The sequence below is a fragment of the Natator depressus genome, chromosome 1 (genome assembly GCF_965152275.1).
Source record: "Natator depressus isolate rNatDep1 chromosome 1, rNatDep2.hap1, whole genome shotgun sequence".
Classification (NCBI taxonomy): domain Eukaryota; kingdom Metazoa; phylum Chordata; order Testudines; family Cheloniidae; genus Natator; species Natator depressus.
Genome location: NC_134234.1, coordinates 244339784 through 244366013, shown reverse-complemented (window position 1 = coordinate 244366013; position 26230 = coordinate 244339784). Strand labels below are relative to the sequence as shown.

Genomic DNA, 26230 nt, shown 5'->3' with positions numbered 1-26230 from the left:
GGTCCTTCACTCCAGGTGTATTCGGCGGCACTAAAGGACGTGCCGCCAAAAACTCTTGTGGGGGCCCCTGTGGGGCCCGGGGCAAATTGCCTCACTTGCCGCCCCCTCTGGGCGGCTCTGTCGGTAGGTCACTAGTGAATTGCAGTGAGCTGTACTACACTGTTTTTATGCTGGAGTTCTATATTTCAGTATGGAATATTGGAAATGCATTTTAAAAAGAACGTATACATTAATAGGAACCTCCTTTGATAGGAACCACTCTGAATCAAAATTACTTTCCCACTGAGAGTTTAACTACTTTTAGAGCTGTTGCCACTTCCTGTCTGTGGGCAGAGCATGCAAGCTTCCTTTACCCTGAACAGAAACCTCTATTTCTAGGGCCTTGTATATTTATTTTGCAATTCCATGGCCATGTAATATGTTCCAGAATTCACCACTTGCCACATAATTTTGCTCCAGAGTCTGAGCTTTCATTAAAATGATTGTTTTTAGCCCCCATGACGGTAAAGATTATACTGAAAAAGTTAATCAGGTGTAAACTTAGAATTTCACCTCCTGAATCTTTAGACAACATGGGGAAAAAATCTGTGAATTGGTCTATTCATCTTTATAAGTCATTAACTCTGACTGCGTAAGTAAGGATGACTGCGTAAGTGCCAATGTTGTTAACTATTTCTCTGCCTGCCTTTTAGAAGAAATATCCAGCTCTGATGTTTACTACACAATTCCAGGATGCCACAAGTCTAATTCTCCTTTAACCAGCTGCCAAAACCTCCAGCTTCCTCCCAACAATATCTGCCATGCAATTAGGCCCTAAGGCCCAGATCCTCAAAGGTATTTAAGCTCCTAACTTCCTTTGCTTTCACTTGAGTTCATATTTAATTCAATATAAACGCCTCCATTTAGACTTCTATCTATCATGCTGCCACAGAATTTTCAATATATTCACCACAATGCCACAGACGCCAGGGACCTTGCCACAGAATTTAGGTCCAGAGTGTGTGAGGGCCTTGTCATTTGGATTTGAAACAGGATCTACTGTATTTTTTTAATGGATTGAGGATGAGGAGATGGGAAAGCTTTGTTTTTGTAATTTTCCTATACTTGGTAAGAATGCAAGGTTCCCGATAAAGCATTGAGAAGATTTCCAGCTCTGTTCGTTTTTTTCCTGAATAGGATGAAGAGAACATCCTGAAGGGATTGTGGCTCACTAGGGAAATGGCTTAAGTAAAACATTGCTCACTTTCACAAGTACCAGCCCACAGGTGGAGAAGGGGTTCATTACACCCACTTTTGGTCCTAGCTTGGTTGCAATCCCAGAGCAAGCACCCTCAAACTGAGGTGATGGAACAATACATTGTGTTCAGTTCTCTTCTTGCTTCATTTCAATTTCTAAGTAGTTTCTAAGTTTCTAAGCAGTTTCTAAGTAGAAACTTCATAATATTTTTTCAAAGTGATCTGATAATTTTTTTATTGTTTGCCCACTGCCTGCTCTCAAGATGAGTCCCCACTGTACTACCAAATTGAGCTGTAACAGTACTCAAGCTTCAACACACCCACCTTCTCATGAGCCAGTTTAAAGCCCCACTCAACTCAAATTAGGTATTTGTTGGGATCAGGGTGGGAGTCAGGTTACGAGTAACACTGGATTTACTTCTTTAGCGAACTATGTTGTGAAGCTACACCCTTAGTTCCTTTTACACCTACTGCCATTCCAGCTGAGGTTGACTGATATAGCGACAATGCTCAGGGGTGTGAAAAATCCACACTCCTGAGCTCTGTAGCTGTGCTGACCTAACCCCTGTGTAAAGGCATCTAGGTCAACAGAAGAATGCTTCCATCAACCTAGCTACCATCACTTGGGAAGGTGCTGTTCCTCCAGCAGCAGCAAACCCTCTTCCATCACTGTAGACTGCATCTACACTACAGGGTCATGCTGGCATATTTATGGCACCTCAGTTGTGCCACTACTTCCCGTCTTGCACAGATAGATATCCTGAGCATTTCCAGCCACCATTCTCGGCTGGCGAAACTGATGCAGGAATCATGGCCAAGATTTTTTTGTTTTTTAAGTGACGAGAGATTACTGGGTGCCTTAATTATTGCATGTCCAATTTAGGGCACCTTAAAGGGGCCTGATTGTCAGAAAGTGCTGCGCATTCACTCTCTGAAAATCAGGCCCCTTTAAGGTGGATACCAGGAAGGAAACATTTCTGTGGTTTTGCCTTACTTCTTTTTCCCTCCATTTTCTATTAAAATGTTTTCTGCAGATAAAAAGCTGCCCTTTTGTCTTCATCAGTATTCCCAGTATTTGATTTTTGCACAGCTCAGGAAGCTGCTTTCATTGGTGAAAGTTAAAATGACACCAAGAGTGAAATCTTGGCTCCATTGAAGTCAATGGGAGCCTTGCTATTGACTTCAATGGAACCAGGATTTCACCCTTCATTGCACAAAATCTTACTAAAAATTTATCATTAAACTAATAAAAATTTCACAGGAAATATTGGCATTGAGAATATATTTTTCTAAACAATCTCCACCGAACTCTTGAAATTACCATGAATTTTTGCTCTGCCCTCACATTCACAAATATTGCAGCTTTCGCATTGCAAATTTCACACTGCTCTGTTTATTAATCAGTGAATTTTCACTCTGATGTGGAATGCTGTATTGACTTACCACCTAGTGAGATGGCTGAATTTTACTAGTACTAAGAGCAAACCACCTTTTTAACCAGCACAATAAGTTTATTCTTTCCCCCCAAAGAAGATAGCAGAGCATAAAAGGAAGATGCAAGTGCTCTAAGGCGGGCAGGTGTCTTCAAAAGGGATACAGGTCTCCTGCTAAGTCCCCACTGCTTTGGCGATTGTTTTTTCAATGGTTAAGTTGTTTAGACATCGTGAGAGAACTCTGTGATCTCAAGCAGCCATAAGGTGCTGACTTGACTCAGTATGAGATTCCATCCAGAAATGATATCTATTTATATAAGGATCCAGGAACCCCAGAGGGAGGGGAAGAATCATTTGGGATTAGACAAGATGAGGCTTTTATTACACTTCAAAGGATAGTTAGAAGAGCAGGGGGAGACAGTGAACATCAAACTACACAGGATATTTGAGCTAATGAGGTTTTAAAAAATATTTTTCAAGCATATTTCAAAAGACGATAAGTAACAGAAAATTGAGTGATTAAAGTACACACACACGGAGCTTGTGGGGGAAGTGAAAACTGGCACAAGGAAATGGCAGGTATGTTTTATGTGGTGGGCGTGTGGCCATCATGCATATAATCGGATAGCCTGGCTCTTTAAGGGAGAGGGTTCTGGAGCAAACGGACCCTAGGAATTGGCAGAGGCAGCTGCTGGGAAAGTGGAAATGGTCTCAGGGCAGGGTGGTGTCTTCAGGAAAACAAGGTTACCATTTCTTTGAGGGCCCAGGAGCAGGAGCCTTGTGGTGCAATTAGGGTTGCCAGCTTTCTGATTGCAGAAAACGGAACACCTTTGCGCCATCCCTTCCCGAGACCCCACCCCTGCTCACTCCATCCCCCCTTCCACTGTCACTTGCTCTCCCTCACCCTCACTCACTTGCTCATTTTCACCAGGCTGGGGCAGAGGGTTGGGGTGTGCAAGGGGGTGAGGGCTCTGGCTGGGGGTGTGGGCTCCAGGGTGGGGCCAGAAATTAGGGGTTCAGAGTGCAGGAGGGGGCTCAGGGTTGGGACAGGGGGTTGGGGTGCGGAGGGGGTGAGGGCTCCGGCTGGCGGTGTGGGCTCTGGTGTGGGGCTGGGAATGAGGGGTTTGGGGTGTGGGAGGGGGCTGTGGGTGGGGCCGAGGGGTTCAGAGTGTGGGAGGAGGCTCTGGGCTGGGGCTCTCCCTCACCCTCACTCATTTGCTCATTTTCACTAGGCTGGGGCAGAGGGTTGGGGTGCAGGAGGGGGTGAGGGCTCTGACTGGGGGGTGCAGACTCTGGGCTGGGGGCCAGAAATGAGGGGTTCAGGGTGCAGGAGGGGGCTCTGGGTTGGGGCAGGGGGCTGGGGTGTGGGGGGCATGAGGGCTCCAGCTGGGGGTGTGAGGTCTGGTGTGGGGCCAGGGATAAGGGGTTTGAGGTTCAGGGGGACACTGGCCTGGGGCCGAGGGGTTCAGAGTGTGCTCTGGGAGGGAGTTTGGGTACAGAAGGGGGCTCAGGGCTAGGACAGGGGGCTGGAGTGTGGGAGGGGGTGTGGGGTGCAGGCTTTGGGAGGGGGCTCAGAGCTGAGGCAGGGGATTGAGGTGCAGGGGGGCATTTGGGGTGTGGGCTTCGGGTAGCACTTACCTCAGGTAGCTCCTGGAAACAGCTGGTTTGTCCCTTCGGCCCCTACGTGCAGGGGTGGCCAGGGGGCTCTGCATGCTGTCCTTGCCTGCAAGAGCCACGCCTGCAGCTTCCGTTGGCTGTGGTTCCTGGCCAATGGCAGCTGCGGAACTAGCGTTCGGGGCGGGGGCAGCACACAGAGCCTCACTGGCGGCCCCTGCGCCTAGGGGCTGCAGGGACGTACTGGCGGATTCCGGGAGCTGCGTGGAGCCTGCCTGAGCCCTGCTGCACCACCAACTGGACTTTTAACATCCGGAAAAACGGACGCCTTGACACCCTAGGTACAATCAATTACCAAACCAATCAAGGCACACCCTGGGGAGGGAAGAACGGCTCCAAAGGCTTCCTGTTCTCATTGTTGGGGCAGGGGGGGAGGGGAAGGGTGTCTGTTTACCAGCGGACCTGCAGACCCCCAGAAGAAAAAGGGGTGACCCTGAGTCATCTTTGCAGGTTCTGCAAGAGGGATGGAAGCCCCCAGGCTCCCACAGGAAACCCTAGGAGGAATGACTGGCTATTAATTTTTTTGTGTTTGAGAACTTTATTTTGAAAGACTTGTGGTCAAGGAAATAAAGGGAGAGAGTGGCTCCGGGTAGTGAGCCCATCCCAATGCAAAGTGTCTGTTGTTAGCAGAGGATGGGGAGTTGTGTTCTTCACTCCTTTCTTTGGCTCTTGTCGATGAGGCACACGCCACTCAACTGCCTTCTTAGCATCATGGCAAACAACATGTCCCACAGTGTTGCCATTGCTTCCTGATTTGCAAGTGGGAGACAGCCTCTTATCTAAATCCTGTTCCTTTTTCACTAATTTCTCTTACAGAAAATGATTTAAAACCCAAATCTATTCACACATGACAATCATATGGTGGATGAAAAACAAAACTCATTTGCACAGTACTTTCTGTTTTGGTTGAATTAATTTTCTCTTTCATTTCTACACAGCTACCCTGTGCTTTTTATTTTTAGTTGAAGCAAGGAAGCAATTTCCAGGAAAAAATAAGCAGGGCTCACACGCCTTCACAAAAATTAATAGCGGGCATAGGTGAAAGGACACATGCTTTCAGCTTAAATAATTTTCCGACGGCATTGCATATTCTTTGGAGCTGAGGGAGAGGTCGGGGTAGAAAGGAGCTGGGGAGGTGTAATGAGCAAAAGAGATTAAAATTAGAACTAATTTTCTTTAGGAGTATAAAGTATTTTGAAAAGCTTAAGAAAAAAAAATATCTGGAATTGAGAGTCATGAGAATATAAGAATTGCCATACTAGGTCCATCTAGCCCAGGATTCTATTTTCCAACAGTGGCCAGTACCAGACACTTCGGGGGAGTACACAGAAGAGGGCAGTTGGAGTGATCCACCTCTGTCTTCTCTTCCCAGCTTCTGGTAGTCCAGAGGTTTAGAGTCACCCTGAGCATGGAGTTGCAACTCTGACCATCTTGGCAGATAGCCATTGGTGGACCTATCCTCCATGAACTTAGCTGGTTCTTTTTTGAATCATCTCAACATCCCATGGCAATGAGTTCTACAAGGTTAATTGTGCATTGTGTAAAAAAGTACTTCCACTTGTTTGTATTAAGCCTGCTTTGTATTAATTTCATCGGGTGACCCCTGTTTTTTTTTGTATTGGGGGAAAGGCTAAATAACACTTTTTTGTACACCATTTAAGTTGGGTTGCCAACTGTCTAATCACACAAACCCCGACCCTTCTCCAAGGCTACACCCATACCACGCCCCTTTTCCGAGGCCCTGCCACATCTCACTCCAGCCCCCTTCCCTCTGTCACTTGCTGTCCCCCACCCTCACTCACTTTCACTGGACTGGGGCAGGGGGTTGGGGTGAGGGACTGGGTGTGGGCTCTGGGTTGGGATGTGGGGCCGAGGGGTTCGAAGTGTGGGAGGGGGCTCTAGGCTGAGCCTGGGGCAAGGGGTTGGGGTGAGGGAGGGGGTTCAGGGTGCAGACTCCAGGAGGGAGTTTGGGTGCAGGAGGGGACTTGGGGCTGGGGCAGGGCATTGGGATGTGGGAGGGGTTTGGGGTGCAGGTTCCGGCCAGGTGGCGTTTACCTCAGGCGGCTCCCAGAAGCGGCAGCATGTCTGGCAGCGGCTCCTAGATTTATGGGCAGCCAGGCAGCTCTGCGTGCTGCCCCTGCCTCCAAGCACCACCCCCATCAGCTCCCATTGGCCGCAGTTCCCCGTTCCCAGCCAATGGGAGCTACAGAGTCAGTGCTTGGGGTGGGGACAGCGCACAGAGACCCCATAGCCATGCCTCCTCCTAGGAGCTGTTGCTGGACATGCCGGCTGCCTCAGGGAGCAGTGTGGAACCAGCGCAGGTAGGGAGCCTGCTTTAGGCCCGCTGCGCCACCAGACTTTTAGTGGCCTAAAATCTCCGGATTGACTTCAGTAGCCTCTGGGAGATTGAACCTGATTCCGGGAGACTCCCAGCCAAACCAGGAGGGTTGGCAACCCTAATTCAAGTACCTCAGTCAATTCAAGCACAGTAAATTCAAGGATATACCAAGGATTGAAGAGTAGAAATGGATGGAGGCTGACACAGATTTGAGGAACCTATTGTTTCATATAGCTTTGCCCAGATGACTTGATAACTTGAAGGACTGATAATTGGTTGCAGAGTATTGCTCCAATCCTGCAACTGTCTGCATCTGGGAAGATCCCTGTGTCCAGTGGGGCCCTGCTCAAGTCAGTAGGGTCCTTCATGGGCACAGGGGCCTACGTAAGTAGTGCAAGATGCTGGATTGGAGTTTAATTCACTACATGGTTAATCATTTAAATACAACTCAGAAGAATATCATGCACAAATTATTACAATCAAATAGCTTTTCAGTGGCTAATGTGGGATAATAACACATAGCCCTATAGCGCTTTTCATTGCTACTCTCACAGCACTTTGCAAAGGAGGCAAGTATCATTAGCCACATTTCACAAATGGATAAACTGTGGCACAGAAGGGTGAAATTACTTGTCTGAGGTCACCCAGTTAAAAAATTCCCATTGGTGCAGAAGGAGAGACGTACATGGAGACTGACTGAGAATGAGGCAGAGAATCTCAGCCTGGTTCCTATTGGACAGCTCTTCATGTCACAACAAAAGTACCATCAGAGAGGGTTGCTCAAACCATTGTCAGTGCATCGTAACAGGGTAGTTATTGTTGCTCGGACTGTTATGATTTATACATATGGGAAAGAAACGCTCTCTTTTACTGACAATGCCCGCAGTACAATGAGTTAGTATGGACAGTGCTTAAAGTAAATAGGAAGAGAAAGGGGAGCTTTCCCTCCACCAGTCAAGGAGGAAGGGGATCTATGGACTTGTTGCTTTTAGCTGAGGAACAGAGCTTTGCTTCTCTGCCTTTCCTTTCCTCCCTTCCTGGAAAAAGGAGGTATGAAGTCAATGGCAGCTGCACCACCTACACTAGAACTGACTTTGGTTCCATATTATTGTGGTTATTAATGATTTATGTTACAGTCATGCCAGGTTGCCCCAGTCAGGGATGTGGGCACCATTGTGCTAGATGTTGCACAGGCATGAAGTAAAGAGACAGTCTCTGCCTTAAAGCGTTTACAAAGGCAGTTAATGACAGAACAGGAGGGTGAAAAAACCCAGTGGATAGGGGTGGGAGAGCAGGAATAGGTGGTAACAATACCATGAACATCTTAACATGTAGGCTAGCTGTGTCCACAGGGTAGCTTGCCCTGCCTAGCCATTACCACCTGGCTGTGTTCTGAAGACATCACAACCAAAGTGAGTATTAAGGAAGATAAGATAAGTGGGCTTACCAATTTTGGGGAGAGTTCATGCCATTCATAAGAGCTGGTATGAAGTGATTGTGGGAGAAGTGGACTATCAGGGAGAGTGACACAATGTAAAGCTGGTGTTCAGTAAAGGTGAATCAGACCCAATGGCTCTGACTTGGTCTCACTGAAATAGGAAAATGCAGAAAATTAAGGCAGTTACTTTTGTATTCTCCCCATGGAATTTCCTGGCCTCTCTGGGCTTGAGTCAGATCCATTACTTTTAGTTTCGTATTTAATACCCTTTAAAATGTCTGCACAAAGAAACCGAACATAGATTATTATTAAATGTTTATATTTTCAACAAATGTGCTTATTGTGGTGGTATGGGGGAGGAGGACAGGAGCAAAATCACTGTAGCAGAAATGGCTTACACAGGACATTAAATGAAGAAGCCACAGGCACAAAAAAATGAACTAAAATAGCAGCCTTGGTTTTGTAGGGCCCCAAATAGATGCAGAGGTCCGTATTAGTCACTGCTTGATAGCCACCAGCAAGGGCCACTTGACCACCACCTCAAGGTATATAGAGATGGGAGGATGTGTGTGCATGTGTATGTGATGGGACTCTGCCAAAGGAAATTACTTGAACAATATAATTGACCTCACTTTGCCTCCAGGAGATTGATTTTGAAGACAAATTATAGAAATGTAGGCCTCGATGCGCTGGTCTGGGATCTACAGATGAATAACAGCCTCTGTACCCATGTTGTTATGTTTAATACAGGCCAGCAGGAAGGGGGACTACTCTTATAGGGACAGCACTAGTCTCTCCCCAAAGCTTTTAATCCTCTGCCTAAGGCTCTCTGGAGGAAAAGTATATATGAAAAAGGTAGACCATACTAGGAAACCTAGTCAATGACATCTGAACTTGGGGAAATCTATCTTTTTACTGGAGTAATTAATTTCTTAATCTCAACCTTTGTTATTAAGGTGTATATGAGTGTGATAATGTTGGGAAGAGGAAAACTGCATGGTTATCATAAGAGCCAGGGACTGATGACACCGGCTTGAGTTGAGCCAACCATTGTGTGGCCAGGTATTGTGGACACTTTTCCCCCCATCCAACTATGACAGTTGAATACTTCAATACTGCTGCTGTTGCAGATCCTGAGGGGCCCCCCCTCCACCTCTGTCCCCAAAGAGGCCTGATTGTCCAATGCAGGGTGTTCAGAGCTCCCTGAAAATGAGCCCTCTTTGAGATGTTTCAAACTAGACACTCAGAAATGGAGACACCCAAAATATCTAGTTGTTTTTGGAAATTTGGACCTGCATCTATTTAGACTAGTGGTGGACAACCTGTGCCCACGGGCCACACACGGCCCATCAGGTTAATCCGCTGTTCGCAGGCATGGCTGCCGGCAGCTCCTAGTGGCCACGGTTTGCCATTCCTGGCCAATGGGAGCTGCCGGAAGTGGTGTGGGCCGCAGGAACGTGCTGGCTGCTGCTTCCTGCAGCTCCCATTGGCCGTGAACAGCGAACCGCTGGGAGCTGCGGGCAGCCGTGTCTGTGGACGATCAATGTAAACACTGTCTCATGGCCTGCCAGTGGATTACCGTGACAGGCCGTAGGTTGCCCACCACTGACTTAGACTCTCAGTTTAATGGTTCTTTAGCCATTGTTCCTTCGTCTTGTATTTGCACAATATTTTGTACCCTGTGTTAGTAAGGGTGTATGTGTGTGTGAGAGAGAGAGTGGGTTGATATGTGGGTAAGGGAAAAACATACAGTAGTAAGCAAATGTTTCAAATAAAAGTGCCCCACTGAGCATAGCAAAGGGCAATTGCTTATTTACAACTTTCAGTTTATTTACAGTAAAGCTGGTTGAATTTTCTGAATGAAAAGTTTTCCTTTAAAAAATTAACATTTTCATAAAAAAAAAAGTTGACATTTTCAGAATTTTTGTTTCTCAGGAGAGTCTTTGTTACGTTTGTTTCTGACAAACGTTTTTATTAATTGAAAACAGTGTTTTTCATTAAATGAGTATTTTCTTAAATAAAATTTGCAGTACTCGGTTTCAATAGCTATTTTTGTTTTTTTAAAAAAATAGAATGATCAATTTCATGAACATTTTTGAAAAATAAACAAAAATGCATGTACAGGAACTCCTCACTTAAAGTCATCCCGGTTAACATTGTAGGTTGCTGATCAATTAGGGAACCAGTTTAAAGTTGTGCAATGCTCCCCTCTAACATCATTTGGCAGCCGCCTGCTTTGTCCACTGCTTGCAGGAAGAGCAGCCCGTTGCAGCTAGCTGGTGGGGGCTTGGAACCAGGGTGGACCAGCAGCCCCTCTATCAGTGCCCTGTTCCCCTACGTTCCCTGTGCAGCAGCCACCCAGCAGGCTATCAATTGCCAGCAGTTCAGCTGTCCCTCCCCCCACTGCCCTGTGCTGCTCCTGCCCTCTGCCTTGTAGCTGCTCCCCGAGCCTCCTGCTTGCTTGGGGGTGGGGGGGGAGAGAGAAGAAGAAGAGGGGGGCTAATGTCAGGGTGTCCCCCTCCCCCCTGCTCCTGCACCCTGCTTACCCCAACTTCCATAGAGCAGGGGGGACACACAGACAGAGGGAGCTGCTAGGCAGCAGCGGAGGTAGGTCTCAGCTTGCTGATTTAATTAACAAGGCAGTGTACTTCTGACCCCACTCTTCATACTTAAAGGGGAAATGCGCATCTCTATCTCTCAAACACACACAGGGTGTGTGTCTCTGTGACCTTCTGCCCTCCCTCCTTTCCTGCTGCTTGTAGAGTGTGAGAGGTAACCCTTGAGGGCTCAGCCAATTGCTAGTTCATCATTTAGCAGTAAGGCATTCCCTGGGAAATATCCCACCCTCTGACTCCTCCACCTCAACCAAGCTTCACAATCATAATCACTGTGTACTAGTATTAAATTGTTTTTTAAAACCTATACTGTGTGTGTGTGTGTGTGTGTATAAATGTAGTGTAGTCTTTTGTCTGGTGAAAAAAATTTCCCTGGAACCTAACCCCCTCATTTACATCAAGTCTAATGGAGAAATTGGATCCGCTTAACATCGTTTCGCTTAAAGTCGCATTTTTTAGGAACATAACTACAACGTTAAGTGAGGAGTTCCTGTATTTTGAACTCTCAAAATGAAACAACTTTGAAAGCAAAAAACTTTTCATGATTTTTTTCCATGGTTTGACGAACTCTAGTTCAGGGTCACTGTGAGAATCATCTGCCCTGTTAGAAAGTTACTGTTTATTTCCAGCAACATAGGCAGAAAACATAATATGGTTAGAGGTGATGATGCCTTCCAGGGAGTGGGAAAGAGGAAAAATGGTGACATTGATGTGAGTGAATGGAAAACCTGACTAGGCAGGAGAATGCCACAAATGGATGGAGCCCCATCTCCTCAGACTTGTGATCTACTGGAGCAGGAGAAAGCAGGTCCGCTTGATAGAGAACATGAACTGCAATTTCCTAGCTGGCCTATATATTGGTTGATATGTGTGCATCAGGGGAGTCAGGACTCCATGTGTTTCATGGGGGATGTAGTTCAGCCATTGAATCCACATGCAGTTTTGTCCACTGAGTCTTGCAATGCATGTGGGAGATACAGTCCTCCAGGGAGCCCATAGAATCAATCGAGGCCCAAACTAGAACTCTCATAGGGCAATGCACCCATGATAAGGAAATGCAGTTTCAAGTTTTTGTTGAACTAGTTCAAAATAAAATCTTCCAACCTTATTGAAATGAAGTGTTTTGAAAATTTTCCATTGAAAACATTGTTGAAACCAATGCATTTCCTCAAAACATTTCAATTTTCATGAAACAGCATGTTCTGATGGAAAATTGTTCTGTTGAAAATTGTTCAGCTAGCTATAGTTTTGAGTTTTATGGCAGCCCAAAGTATGATGTACATTGAATGACAGAATTCATGCAACCATGGACGCCTGTTATCAACCCAAACTATGAATTACGCCCAAGGAACTGGAAGTGTTAACGTCTGCTGCGTATCTACCTGCTTTAGCTTGATGCTGAAGGTAAACATGCAATCAACTATGCAAATATCACAGGCAAGGAGAACTGTGATCCACAACTAAACTAATTACTCTGGTTTATTTACTTGAACAAAGCCAGATTGGGTATGTTAATTGGGCATTATTTAAGGAAATTTGATCTTTTCTTTTCTTTTAATATTAATCACTTTTTCCCAAGGTTCTCCTTGTCATGTAGTTCTCAGTTCCCTTGTTCATTTTATATCAGTGTTGTTCAGCCTGTAGGCCTCAGGTCTCTAAATTGTGGCCCTCCAAGCTGATTGCATTCAGAAGCAAATGTGTATTTGATTGCAAATTGAAAATGTGTTCCCTAAGCTGCACCCTTGGATTTTAAAATGGAAGTGTTTGAATCAGCACTGCCACCAGGGGGCACTGCCTCCCACCATTCCCCTGTAGACCCAGAAGCTGTTCTAGTGTTGGTCTCTAAGGTGCCACAAGTACTCCTTTTCTTTTCGTGAGCTCTGAGTAGCTGCTGTCAGCTGCTCCCCTGGTGATTGCCTGCTGCATCATAGGAGAGTAGCTCTAGTTGCTCCATTATCTGCAAGGCTGTGGGAGCCTGAGAAAGAGTAGGACAGGAGCTCAACTGGCTCTGTCAGAGCCTAGGGGACTAGTGCACTCTAACCTGCACTAAGGTAGAGATTCAGGGAGCTTTAAACAGTGGCTGATTTTCAATTTCTCTTTTTACCTCCCCCTGCCCCCGCCCCATCCTGCCGCACACGTCCACCCAGAACAGCCCCGGGGGGCGGGGCGGAATAAGAGAAATTGAAAATCAACCGCTGTTTAAAGCTCCCTGAGGCTGCTCTGACTTGCACCAGCTGGCAGTGGTCCTTGAAGGACTATAGACTGGGTGGGGAAAGCTGTACCACAGCACTCTCTAGCCATTCCCCTTCTCTGCTCTTGGCATGTCCCTGCATCAAGGCTAGTGGGATGGAGTCGTAGGAGCTGACTATAATGACTATGCATGCTAGGGACCAGCCCTAGACCAAATGGTGCCCCAGGCGAGGAGCATCTCTGTTGCCCCCACTTCATTTGTTAAACTTTTGAATACCTTACAGCACCCCAAGCCCGGCACCCCCTAAGCTTGGCACCCCAAGCGGTTGCTTGCCCCTAAATCCAGCCCTGGTAGGGTCTCCCTCACACCAGGGGAAACCTCCCTCAGGGGACTTGTGTGGTTTCCCTTCCCTTTATGCCACCTGAGCAGAACAAGACAGAGAATCTGCACCAAAGCATTGATTGTGGCCCCTTGACCTCTGTGCAACTCTTGGACTGAAGAAGTTGGACACCACTGTGTCATAAATCAATATTTCAGAATTGTAGGATTGTCTCACAAGATAGAACCGATACCACAGGAAGGGTGAGTATGGGGGGGGAATGCATAAACAGATTTGTCCAATATCCTTCCTTTGCACATGCTATTCTTGCTGGGGTCACACTTGCGATGCTTGTTAAAGGGGTGCAGTATGGCACTTGTTCTCCTGTGTGGTGACACCATGTCACAGTTTACATCCTGAATTATCTCTAAGCAACAAAGACCTGTGGACACGGAGTCAGAAAGTAAAGGGAGGATGGGTGCGGGGATGTGAGTGAGATGGTAAATTGAAGTAATTTGTGGGGTTAGGTGGGGGTAAGGCTTCCATCTTGGTATGGTGGCATTGAAGAGCAGCTCTTGCCCACCATCTCCAGGGAGTTCTGGCCCTGAAAATGAAGTGGGTGTCTGGTCCAAGCACTGAACTCCTTCAGTTCTTTTTGCCTTGGCCACTTCTTTCTGTTCTTCTCAAGGTTCTTTCCTCAGTCCTTTGGCTTCCCATTTGTCCCATGGGTGCTTATACAGCCTTTCTGCTTTTCTCTCTCTTTCTAGTCAGATTAAGCCACTCCTCCACAGGATACTGTTCCTGTGACCAACCCCAAGCTAACTCTTCCTGCTTAACTATATGCTCTGATGGGCCTGGGTGCAAACACTCCCTCTAACTGGCAGGTTAAGCACGTTTGGGGTGGGCAGGCCGCTGCAGGGAATTAACCCCTCCCCTGCTTGAACTAATGTGGCCTGTGCCCATCACAGGCGGCAATGTGCCAAGATGGTGAAGAAAGTCGGGGAGATGAGTGTGATGGTAAAAATGGGTCGAGGACTAAGAGGAGTTGGTAAAGGAGGTGGCTGGGATAGTTGAGGTGCACCCAGAACCAGAAGGCCTTTAAGAAACTGCAGAATCTCTGGCTAGTTTTATTTTCTGACATCTGATGTGGAGCTGAACTCATGAAATGGGATCCATCTTCTGATCGCCACCCACTTTTCTGTTTTGCTTTTACCTTTCTCTCCCCACCAGAGTTGATTGTGAAATGAACCGTTACATCACAGTAATTCATGTACCTCGTCTTCCTCAGGAGAAGCCACTTGCTACAATGAACTTCAGCAAAGCTGCATCTCTCTTCTCACTATCTGCTTCATGTTTTCACTGCACTCTCTCACTCTTACTAACTCTAATTAGTTATTTGTTTCTCCTCTCGATTTATTTGACTCCTTTCTTCGTCTTTTAGCTGTGTCTGTGATTTTTCTGTCTTATGCTTTCTATTCCTTTTATCAATCTCAGTCCAACACACCATTTAAACTGTCCTAACTGCTTTCTGCTTTTATCTGTTTCTCTCATGCATTCACTGCTTCACTGTCCCCTCTTAAAACCACCTTTTTCCAAAGTCTTTTTCTTTCTCCCATTTTGTCTGCATCTTTCTGCTGGTTGTGAATGTGGCTGCCAATCATTCACACAGGGTTCTAGAAAAAGCTTTTCCTTCAGCACACTTAGCCCTATTTATGAGAGTTGGTTGAAATAATAATAATAATTAATAAAAAAAACAATAAAAATGTGTGAAAAATTTCATAACCATCAAAGTTCTTTCTATTTTACAAGGTTCGAAATGGTAAATGGCTACATTTTTGGGCAATATTTTTAAATCAAAATTTTCTTTGGAAACATTATCAAAAGTATCGAAATAAAAAAGTCACTTTTTTTGCAAAAAAACAAAAAGCTCAATTTTTTCAAGAAATTTTAGTTTCAAAATAAGTCATTTTTACAAAAAAATGTCCTTTTTTGTTTAAAAAACAACCCCCCTGCCCCCAAGACAGCTTTAATAATTGCAAGGAAAATTGAAGGAGTTAGTATGAAAATACCCATGTGTGCTTTTGACAACAGTTGGTTGCAGCCTGATTTGGGATTTCCCACCTTCCTGAGAAACTTCTACATCTGGTACCAGCTCCCCCAGACAGGGGATACTGTGATCCCTATAGCCTGTTTGTAGCACTGTCCCGGCCAGCCTCTGTAACTTTGTCGTTGCAACCAATGACATCAGATTACAGATATTTGTTTGATGCAATGAAAAGCATTGTGCATTATGGCACATGATTCCCGTTGGTTGCATTTCATTGAGGAGGCACTGTGGGTACCTGGTTGCCAGCCTTTACTACAAGCAAATGTATGCCCTCAGGTTCAGACTTTGCTTCAGCAGCTTGGAAAAACTTCCAAGTCGGTGCTATGCTGTCACAGGCAGATCTGAGGTACCAGACACATCCTCTGAATCAAGCTTCCATGGGGTTTCAGTTTGTAAAGAAAGCATTTCAGACTCCAAACACAGGTAAAAATAAATCACCTGATGTTTCTTTGGTTATTGAATAGATTTCCAATGTATTCCAGTTTGCCCATATGTTGTTTTACTATATTTACTACCAGAAATAGTATATATATGCTTCTAAACTGAAGCTTACAGATACTACTTAGAGACCTAGACCCCTCTCTCAAGTATAAATTTCTTCTATTGTTTGTTGTTTGTTGCTGTCTTTTGGAATGGGGAACGTAAGAATTTACATTAATAAAATGAAACCATTAGGGTTCTTTAATAGGGTTGAGTCCATGGAGAGTACTCTAACAACCTACATAATAGAATAGGGAATGGTTGCCTTGATATAGGTTTTGACCTATCCTATAGAATTCTACAGTAGGAATATAGGATGGCTCCAGAAAATCAGGTCACTGTTTGTATTCTTCAATTTACAAATGCTTTAAGGGCTGGACTCAGTGCTCTCTGAAGTCAGTGCAAGTCTTTACAGGTGAAAGGCCCCAAATGAAAGTAGTGCCTGTGAATGCTGCCAGATTGTTAGCCCAGAGAGGGAAATTTCTCTATCCGGAGAACAGACTGTGCACAGGCAGCCACAACGTGAATGTTCCCCACGTATTCGATGCCCCACTACTAGTGTGCCTCAATCTTGAACTCTGCGGACTACACAGAGGTAATTCAGCCTCCATGCCCATTTACTCCTTGGTTACTCTGCTGAAAATGTCACAAGGTATCAGGTTTCAGAGTAGCAGCCGTGTTAGTCTGCATCCACAAAAAGAAAAGGAGTACTTGTGGCACCTTAGAGACTAACAAATTTATTTGAGCATAAGCTTTCGTGAGCTATAGATCACTTCATCGGATGCATTAAGTGGAAAATACAGTGGGGAGATTTTATATACACAGAGAACATGAAACAATGGGTGTTACCATACACACTGTAAGGAGAGTGATCAGGTAAGGTGAGCTATTACCAGCAGGAGGGGGTGGGGGGGACCATTTTGTAATGATAATCAAGGTGGGCCATTTCCAGCAGTTGACAACAACGTGTGAGGAACAGTAGGGGGGAAAAATAAACATGGGGAAATAGTTTTACTTTGTGTAATGACACATCCACTCCCAGTCTTTATTCAAGCCTAATTTAATGGTGTCCAGTTTGCAAATTAATTCCAATTCAGCAGTCTCTTGCTGGAATCTATTTTTTGAAGGTTTGTTGTTGTAATATTGCGACTTTTAGGTCTGTAATCGAGTGACCAGAGAGATTGAAGTGTTCTCCGACTAGTTTTTGAATGTTATAATTCTTGACATCTGATTTGTGTCCATTTATTCTTTTATGTAGAGACTGTCCGGTTTGGCCAATGTACATGGCAGAGGGGCATTGCTGGCACATGATGGCATATATCACATAGGTAGATGTGCAGGTGAACGAGCCTCTGACAGCGTGGCTGATATGATTAGGCCCTATGATGGTGTCCCCTGAATAGATATGTGGACACAGTTGGCAACGGGCTTTGTTGCAAGGATATAAAAACTTCAAAAACAGACTCCAATGGGAGACTGCTGAATTGGAATTAGGCTGTCTTGGTAGTTGGAACTTCTTGTCACTTCCTCCTAGGCAGCAAATGCCTAAGCTGCAGCACAAAATGCAGCAAGGCAAGGTGAAATTGGAAATGGCTCTTGCCTGAAAAACTTTGTGCAGGTCTGATGTTCCAAACAAAACTGCAGTCCGTCCTGATTGTTGTGCAGTGATTCAGCTGGGTGGCTAGGAAGTGACATTTCACCACTGAGCAAATATGTTTTTATTCATATTTGTGTTTGAATTTTGCCCCTCAAGTCCAGATCTGAGCATCACTTAGTATGGCTAGTTGTGCGGTCTAGTCTAGGGGAAAACACTTTCTGTATATGGTTTGCCCATTCTGGGCATGTTAGTTCAACCTATTTTATCCATAGATATTAATTTGAGGAGAAGGAAAAGCATTAAGTATGACCTGGGAGCTCTAATGATGTATGGTCAATGATAATTCAAATATCACTTTTCATCTATATAATCTTCATCAAAGAATCCTAAAGCACTTTGACGTAATTGATATTTTCAAACACCCTCTTGAACCTTGGCTAGGCAGTTAAGTAGCATTGTCCTCCTTTTACAGATGGGTAAACTGAGACATGCGTTAAGTGATTTGCTCATATTGCATTATGAGTCTGTTACCGATCTGAGAATAGAATCCAAGAATCCTTACTCTGTGTCCTACTTTAATCATTAGTCTATAATTTCCCCCAAATTTCTGCCACTTGTGCAGTTATAAAAGAATTACTGTATTATCTATGAGAGACAAGGTGGGTGAGCTGATCTCTTTTATTGGACCAACTTCTGCTGGTGAGAGAGACAAGCTTTTGAGCCACACAGAGCTCTTCTTCAGGTCTCCTTCACTAACAGAAGTCGATCCAATAAAATGTGTTACCTCACCCACCTTGTCTCTCTCATATTCTGGGAGTGACATGGCTACAACTACATTACATATACATATACACTACATGGTAAAACAGAAGTGCTGCATTGGGAATGCAGTGGATTTGGGATGAAAATGGTAAATAAGGTATTTCAGCTATAAAGAAGATTTCAAAGACTTTGTCTTCTGTGCAGGAAGTGGAAAACTCTGTACACATTTGGCCAATGGTTGATCCTATGCTTCATCTGTTTGAGCTCCTCTTGTCCCTAAATATAGCTGCGCTGAAATGCATAGTCTCACCATTTGGTAGTACCCCTCCATTAGAATGTTTGATTGGAGTTTTTCTCTCAAGCTGTCTGACATATCTTTCCCTATGTACCCTTCCCGAATCTCACCATACTTTTTTTTTCCCCCAGAATGCAGCAGCAGCAACAGCAGCGCCGAATGTTCACAGCCACCCTCTTGGCATTCATTTTCGTTCTGGTGGCCATGGGTACTACTGAGGCTGGCAAAAAAGAGAAACCAGGTAAGGTACAATGTAACCAATTGTGCAGTAGATATGGAGCTGGGAGGTAGCAGAGAGGGGCCCAGGACCAGATCTTGCACTACTGAAGTCATTGATAGTTTTGATATTGACTTCGGTGGGGTCAGGATCAAGCTCCTAGTTTCTAAGGCCCAGATCCTCAAAGGTATTTAGGCATCTAACACCCACTGAAAGTGATTTTGGAATTCAATGGGAATTAGATGTTTAAATATATTTGAGGATTTAGGCCAAAGTGTCTTTATTGTATTTATCAGTATGTTTCACATACATTTTTTTCACTGTATTTTACATTTGGGATGCATGGACTTGTTTCTCCCCCTCAACTAATTAAAAGAAAATAATTTGTTACATGTGGGGGAGTTTCTTGAGTACCATTTGCTTCTTCTCCATTGGATAGATGTGACAGTCCATCCCACCTCAGAATCCAAACCCAGCTGGCACAAACTCGAGTTACAGATTCATCCATGACTGAAAAAAATATTTCCCAGCAGAACAAGTCCCTAGCAATAGTTAGGGAGAAGATTCCTTGAGTTATTCATTTCCTTTCGATACAAAGATGGAAAAAAGAAAAAGAGAATCTAACCTGGCTTTGGTGCCCAGCTGGAATGGATTTTTGGATTTGCCTCTTATTTTATGTTGGCCTTTTCCTTGCTTCAGAATTTCTGTCACCTAGCCTGAGGACATATGTCCATATTGTAAACCTGTGCACTGTTTGACAAAAGTGACACTGTGCTCAGGAAAGAGCCAATGTTAGGAGGGGATAATGCACATTGCTGTTAAGGTGTATTGGCAGAACTGTATAGATGGGTAGGACTAAAGTAGCAAGGAATTCTGCAGCTCAAGACTGAGGTATATTGCCAGGAATGTGCACGAAGACACAGGATTTAGAAAGCAGGGATTATTGCAGATTAAGTCTGAAATCCATTGGCGATTTGTGAGTGTGAGAGAGAGTCTGGAATAACAGGGTGCTGCATATGAGGACTGAGGTACATTTCCATAATGTGGGTACCCAGAAGTAAAATGAATAGCAGGAGTCACTGTAAGGCCAGACTAAAGTACAGTGGGAGAAATAATGAGGAGTCCTTGTGGCACCTTAGAGACTAACAAATTTATTTGGGCATAAGCTTTTGTGGGTTAGAACCCACTTCATCAGGTGCATGGAGTGAAAATACAGGAGCAGGTATAAATACATGAAAGGATGTGGGTTGCTTTACCAAGTGTGAGGTCAGTCTAACGAGATAAATCAATTAACAGCAGGATACCAAGGGAGGAAAAATAACTTTTGAAGTGGTAAGAGAGTGGCCCATTACAGACATTTGACAGGACGGTGTGAGTACATTGAGAGAGCTGTGTGTGGTGCCCAGAAATGGAATAGCTGAACAGAATGGCATTAGGATTAAGGTACATTAGGAAGTCTATGTATTACATACTATTTCCTAGTACAGAATGGCTGGGGTATTGCATACCAAGATTGAACTTAATTCACTCTCTCTTTTCCCTGAGGTAGATTCCACGGATAGAAGAATGTCAAATGCTTTCAGTTTTGTTATGAAATTCAGGATAATCGTTAACTTTTTGACACACAGATGGAATTTGCTGCAGTGACATGTTTTCATTTAAATGGGAATACAGAAATTAGTTTCTGTGAAAGCTGCCAGTTTGACAGCCGTGGAGACTGAAGTTCTCTTTTTACTCAAAGGACAGGTATGGCATGGTAGCAACAGTACAGCCTTCCCCAGCACTGCCCTGGACTCAAGATCACTTGGGCTATTGGAGAGGTCGCCAGTAGAGTTGAGTGTGTGTGGTTCAGTCACCTTGCTCTTTTGTTGGCCTCTGAATTAGAGTGGCCACTCATGCATTCCCGGAACACCAGACATTATGGTACTTCTGGGAATAGCATGGGCCCGCCCCTGCCGATGTGACCCTGCCCGTGCTGGCATGACCTCACACACACAGTGCGTGTGTGTGGTCATTCTGGCCGGGGCAGAGTGGCACACTCTTCAAAATGGTGTCCTCTGTCTGATCCCGGACAAAACCACGTCTGGTTTTGTCTCAATACTGGATGAGGGACAACTTGGACAAGCTGCACATAAAGAGGACTGTCTGGTTTAAAACCACGTGAATGCCGATGAAGTGAGCTGTAGCTCACGAAAGCTTATGCTCAAATAAATTTGTTAGTCTCTAAGGTGCCACAAGTACTCCTTTTCTTTTTACCTACTCTGAATGTACTAACAACAAAGATCCCACCTACGTAACATGGAAACCCATCCATTAGGAATTGGACTAAGACTTTGTTTCATGTAGAACCTGACAAACACACATCTGGTGGTAACTGCTTTCGATCAGCAGTGACCCAGTCCTTATTTTAAATAGAGACAGTCCTGAGCTGGAAAACTCAGACCTAGATTTCAGACCTGGATGTTGCCAACTCTTATGCTTTTCATCATGAGAGTCATGATTTTTGGCATTTTTCTTTCAGCCCTACGGCCAAGAGACCTGTGAATATTTCAGAATCTGAGCTTTCATTTCAAAACAGACAGTACATGGCTAGCCATTGTGGGTACAGAGAAATACTGGAAAATATGAACCATAAAGGTACAAAAACTGGAAGGCAAATAAAAGAGCTCAAATGTATTATTTAAAACATCTTATGATATTTTGAGGCCTGACTCATGATTTTTGAATACTTGGTATTGGCAATTTGGCTAATCTCTCTCAGCGGACTAAGCTCATGCAATATGAAATGAAGTCCAGTTTCTTACCAGTACTCTTGTGCACTGGACCTTTATAACACCTATCTTTGGAGGTGTTTGGATATGTTTTGGACCATTATAAAAGTAGGAGGGTAGCCATCAGTAATGAAATTTGTATCCATGTTCAGATATACTGACACACCAAAGATACAAGATAAAGATCTTTGTTGTATACAACAAAGATAAAAGGCCTGTACCCCATTACCTGTCCTTTCACAAAGCACTCACTCCCCTCTCAGTCCTCATCCACAAAGGAAACCTGCACAACACCTTCAAGAATTGAGCCTGGGAGGTTACATTCATAACTTTGTTAGACACTAAAAATCATGGACTGAACAGAGACACGGGATTTATGACCTTTTATAACAATCTATAATCCACGAAGCCCCACTCTCCCCGGCTTGTTTTTTTAAAATTTGTATTTATTGCCCCTCATTTCCCACCTATGTCTAGGGCGGTGTTAAGTGGCCACTTCCTTCTGAATGGTCCTTTGAAATTCATGTTTACTACTTATGCTAAACAATCTGCTTCACCTTGTATTTAGCTGCGCCACTGAGTACCTTTCCCAGACCTGAAGAAGAGCTCTGTGTAAACTGGAAAGCTTGTATCGCTCACTAACAGAAGTTGGTCCAATAAAAGATATTACCTCACCCACATTGTCAGTCTACTGTCCTGGAACCAGCATGGCTACAGCACTGCATACACCAAATCCCCCTTGAAACACCATATTAATGCATAAACTCCTGGCCCATGTGGTACTTGGTATTTAATCTGAAAATGTTGATATGCCACCAGCAGGGGGCAGAACATCCTCTTTTGTGAGTGTGTGTGTGTATGAAGATCAGTGATCCCTGATGGCTTCTAGATAACTCCCTTTTCTGGAGAGGTGAATCCTGCCCGCAATGACTCAGGGGCATCACACTCACTGCGAAATTGCCCTGGCCTCAGTGATCCACCCTGGTCTGAAGTCAGTTCGACGTCAGCCTCTAGAAAGTCAGTCAACCTACAACCTGCAGCACCTTTTGAAGAGAACTTCAGTTTTGATCGATTTAAGGCAGTTATGTTATAAGAGTCTCTTGTTTACTGGTTTCCCTGTTGTGATTGTTTAGAGTGCCTTTTTTTGGCTGGGTACTGACCACTTTTCTTGTTTTGATTCGGTTTCCTTGGCTCCATCCAGAGAAGAAAGTGAAGAAGTCCGACTGTGGGGAGTGGCAGTGGAGTGTGTGTGTACCCACCAGTGGAGACTGTGGCCTAGGAACCCGCGAGGGCACTCGCACTGGAGCCGAGTGCAAGCAAACTATGAAGACCCAAAGGTGTAAGATCCCCTGCAACTGGAAGAAGCAGTTTGGAGGTAAGGGTTGCCCTGTCTTGAGTGATTCAGTTTATCTCCAACTTGAGTATTGGGAAGTGACCCTTTGTGTGTGCTCAGCCTGGGCCGAGGGCCGGTGTGCATGGTCTGCCTTTCTCTGCAGTGCTTCATGTTCAGTACAACGAGAGCTGGTTGGAAATTTTTCACTAACTTTTTTTTTTTTAAATGAAAAATGGCTTTTAAAATGGAAATGTGTGTGATTTATTTAAATTCTGTTTTATTTTTGTTGAGTTTTGAGGATTGGACAAAGGAGGGGGGATCTCACTAGCTGGGATTACAGCCCATTCAGGAAGTGATGCACTGAGATATACTCTGTAGGAGAAGGCAGATTTTACAGGCCTTCAAGGACAGGGCTTGAGTCACCCCGGGTTTAGTCCATCAGAAGGCAGAGGGTAGAACTCGGCAAATAACGGATTTTTCGATGTGGTGGTCAAGCTGAAAAATCTGCAGGAAAAAAAAATTGGTTAGTTTTGAACTGAAACTGATTTTTTTTAATCTTTGCCAAAATGAAAAACTTTTTTAAAAAAAAGTTGTTCGGGTCAATTCAAACCAACATTTCAAAACAAAATGGTTTGCTTCAAAAATGTCAAAGCTAAACACTTTTTGACTTTTTTTGAAAAAAATGTTTCTCATTCTTTTTTGTTTGACTGAAACTATTTGCCAAATTGTCCCTAATTCACCAGTGGTTTTGGTCACTCTGAAACTGCATTTTTCTGAGAATTTGCTATTTGAATAATGATGATGATGATGATTAATTAACATTCACTCAGCTCTACCAGAAGGACCCTATTGGCAGGACATCCACCCAACCAGAGGCCCAGCAGCATGTTAAAGTTGCTCTCTATTGCCTTTCCACAGTTGTGAATACCCCCCATGGCTACTGCAGTCTCCACACTGGAACATGATATAAAATGTGCAGCCCCTTGCACTAGCAGCAGAGACTTGCTGGGGAGTGGATAAAGGCCATAGCATTTAATCCATGAAAGACTAAGAAATGACAGTGTTTTTCCTTCCATCCCGGACAAGCTATGTTACCAGGACTCAGGTATATGGTGGCCACTGTAGACTCAGCTTTTCTCTACTAAACAGCTTGGATGACTTGAACTGATGATGGCACTACAATGAATGCTGCAGGCAGTTAGTGCAGAAGTTTTGGATTTGGCAGGTCCAGTGCTGCACCTGGGCACTTGCAGTTTTTCTGGCCATACTTTGCAAACTCAAGAAGTTTGGATAGTTCATTTTCAGAAATACATACAATTGCACATCTGAGCTGGATCATACCCTCTGAACTCTTTGCTCCAATTCTTCACTAGTGAGAACTATTCTGTGGAAAAAGTCTTGTCAGTTAACTTGTAATCAGCGGGCTGGCCGCCTCTGCAGTGATAGAGCTATACTTTATACAGTGAGTCATGGATAAACAGTGGCATAATCTTTTGGTTTAATATATTTTAATTTCTTGATGAGAAAAAATAGATATTAAGGGTCTGATTCTCCCCGGCCTCATACCCTGTGTAGTCATTTGTACTTGCGCAAGCGTGCAAAATATTCTGGTTTGCTAGTTTTCATACCTCATTTGTAAATGATGCTGCAAGATGCGGGAGGGGGGATAGCTCAGTGGTTTGAGCATTGGCCTGCTAAACCCAGGGTTGTGAGTCCAATCCTTGAGGGGGCCATTTAGCCATCTGGGACAAATGGGGATTGGGCAGTGGGTTGGACTAGATGATCTTCTGAGCTCCCTTTCAAGTCTGAGATTCTATGATTCTGTGGTGGAGAATCAGGCCTTTTGAATCTGGAGGATGTTTTCCTTTAAATTGTCTCTTCTTTTGTAGTTTCAGTATTAAAATGTAGTTTCTTTTTTATAACGTTAATCCTGTACCCATGCAAGAGCAAGATAGCTATGCTTTTAAATTTGCTCATATTTGGGGGCAAAATTACCTCCCAAAATGTCCCTTGAATTTTTGCTGCCCCCCATACACCTCTTTCTTTGGATGTCTGATCCACCTGCCTGAAATTACTGGCAGTATATGCTTGGTTACACTTGGGTAACATTTTATTCATGCGCCGTGATTCTTTTTTAAAAATTCGGTGTGTTCCCACACTCTTTGCAGCGGAGTGTAAATACCAGTTCCAGGCCTGGGGAGAATGTGACCTGAATACAGCCTTGAAGACTCGAACTGGGAACCTGAAGAGAGCCCTTCACAATGCTGACTGCCAGAAAATTGTCACCATCTCAAAGCCCTGTGGGAAGCTTACCAAACCCAAACCTCAAGGTACAACCCGTTTGCTGCCAGTAACGCACGATTCTGTTTAAATCCAGTCACTGCTGGAATCCCAGATGCCTTAATGGGAAGTCAAGAGTAGAGGAAGGATTGTAATTTCTTGTCCTTTCCCAGCCACAACACTGCTTCTGATCTCCCAGCCAGGACTATGTATCCAAGCCATGCAGCCGTGGGGCTTTGACAGAGAGGTGGTATGAAGATTTAGAATCCCTCACTGAACCCCACTGCAAATGTACTGCCGCCAGTTTGTTATAACTATGGGTGGTGATGCTCTCATGGCTTCAGGGTACAGGAGCTCTTCCCACAACCCCTACGGATGGGAATACACCAATAGCAGGAAGAGAAAATGTTTCTAACAATACAAATAACTTTTTTGTATCTCCTTTTTGTTAGACTTTTAACTGCCTGCTGACAAGCCAAGGCTTTCCCTTGGGATGGGAGTAGCTTAAGGAACATTGTTCGCACAAGTCACGGGGAGAAAAGGTTATTCTCCCTGCTGCTCAGTGTGTCTAGAATAACATTGCAAAATCAATGAATGTTCTGTGCACTTTGGATCATGTGGTCTCAAGTCTAAGAGAAGTGTTCGGTAATGCAGGGGTGGCAGGAAGAAGGGGCTGTGTGTGTTGTCTCTCGCTGCAATTAACAATGCAATTCCCAGTTCGCGGACAGCCATATGTCCCACTAATTCATCCTGTTTCCATGTGTCACAGATTCTCTTGGTCAATATCAGACAAACTTGTTTTCTTTCTAATCACTTGGGCTTTTTAATGAACTCTTCTGCAGCAGCAGCAGGTACAGGATAATTTATAGTGGGCGCTTAGACTGCATGAAGTACCACTTTGTCTCAGACAATATGCCTCATGTAGACCACATAGGGCACATCACATGGCCATTTTTTTTGCTGGAACAGATGCTATTTTACTTAAAAACCAGCTGAGATTAAGCAGATTCCAGAGTTTCTTATTGCTTTCTTTCTCTGAATAAATATAAAAAAATACTGTGTATGATTAAAAATGACAGGTGTCCCCTATATTAGCAACTCCCAAAGTGTCATCATTGGATCACTAGTGGGCCGTAGAGTATTT

The 26230-nt window shown here is 44.4% G+C and overlaps 1 protein-coding gene across 2 annotated transcripts in view; it reads left to right on the top strand.

Moving 5' to 3' along the window:
* The window catches only part of PTN (pleiotrophin), a 105650-nt gene that overhangs the window by 61620 nt on the left and 17800 nt on the right, over positions 1-26230 (top strand). The window contains exons 2-5 of one of the 2 annotated variants that reach the window (XM_074939853.1): positions 693-834; positions 18617-18726; positions 22675-22848; positions 24975-25136. In XM_074939853.1, coding sequence (XP_074795954.1) covers positions 18618-18726; positions 22675-22848; positions 24975-25136 — 445 coding nt within the window. In that variant the 5' untranslated portion in view covers positions 693-834; position 18617. The remainder of the gene's footprint in view (positions 1-692; positions 835-18616; positions 18727-22674; positions 22849-24974; positions 25137-26230) is intronic. The other variant, XM_074939844.1, reaches the window with a different exon arrangement.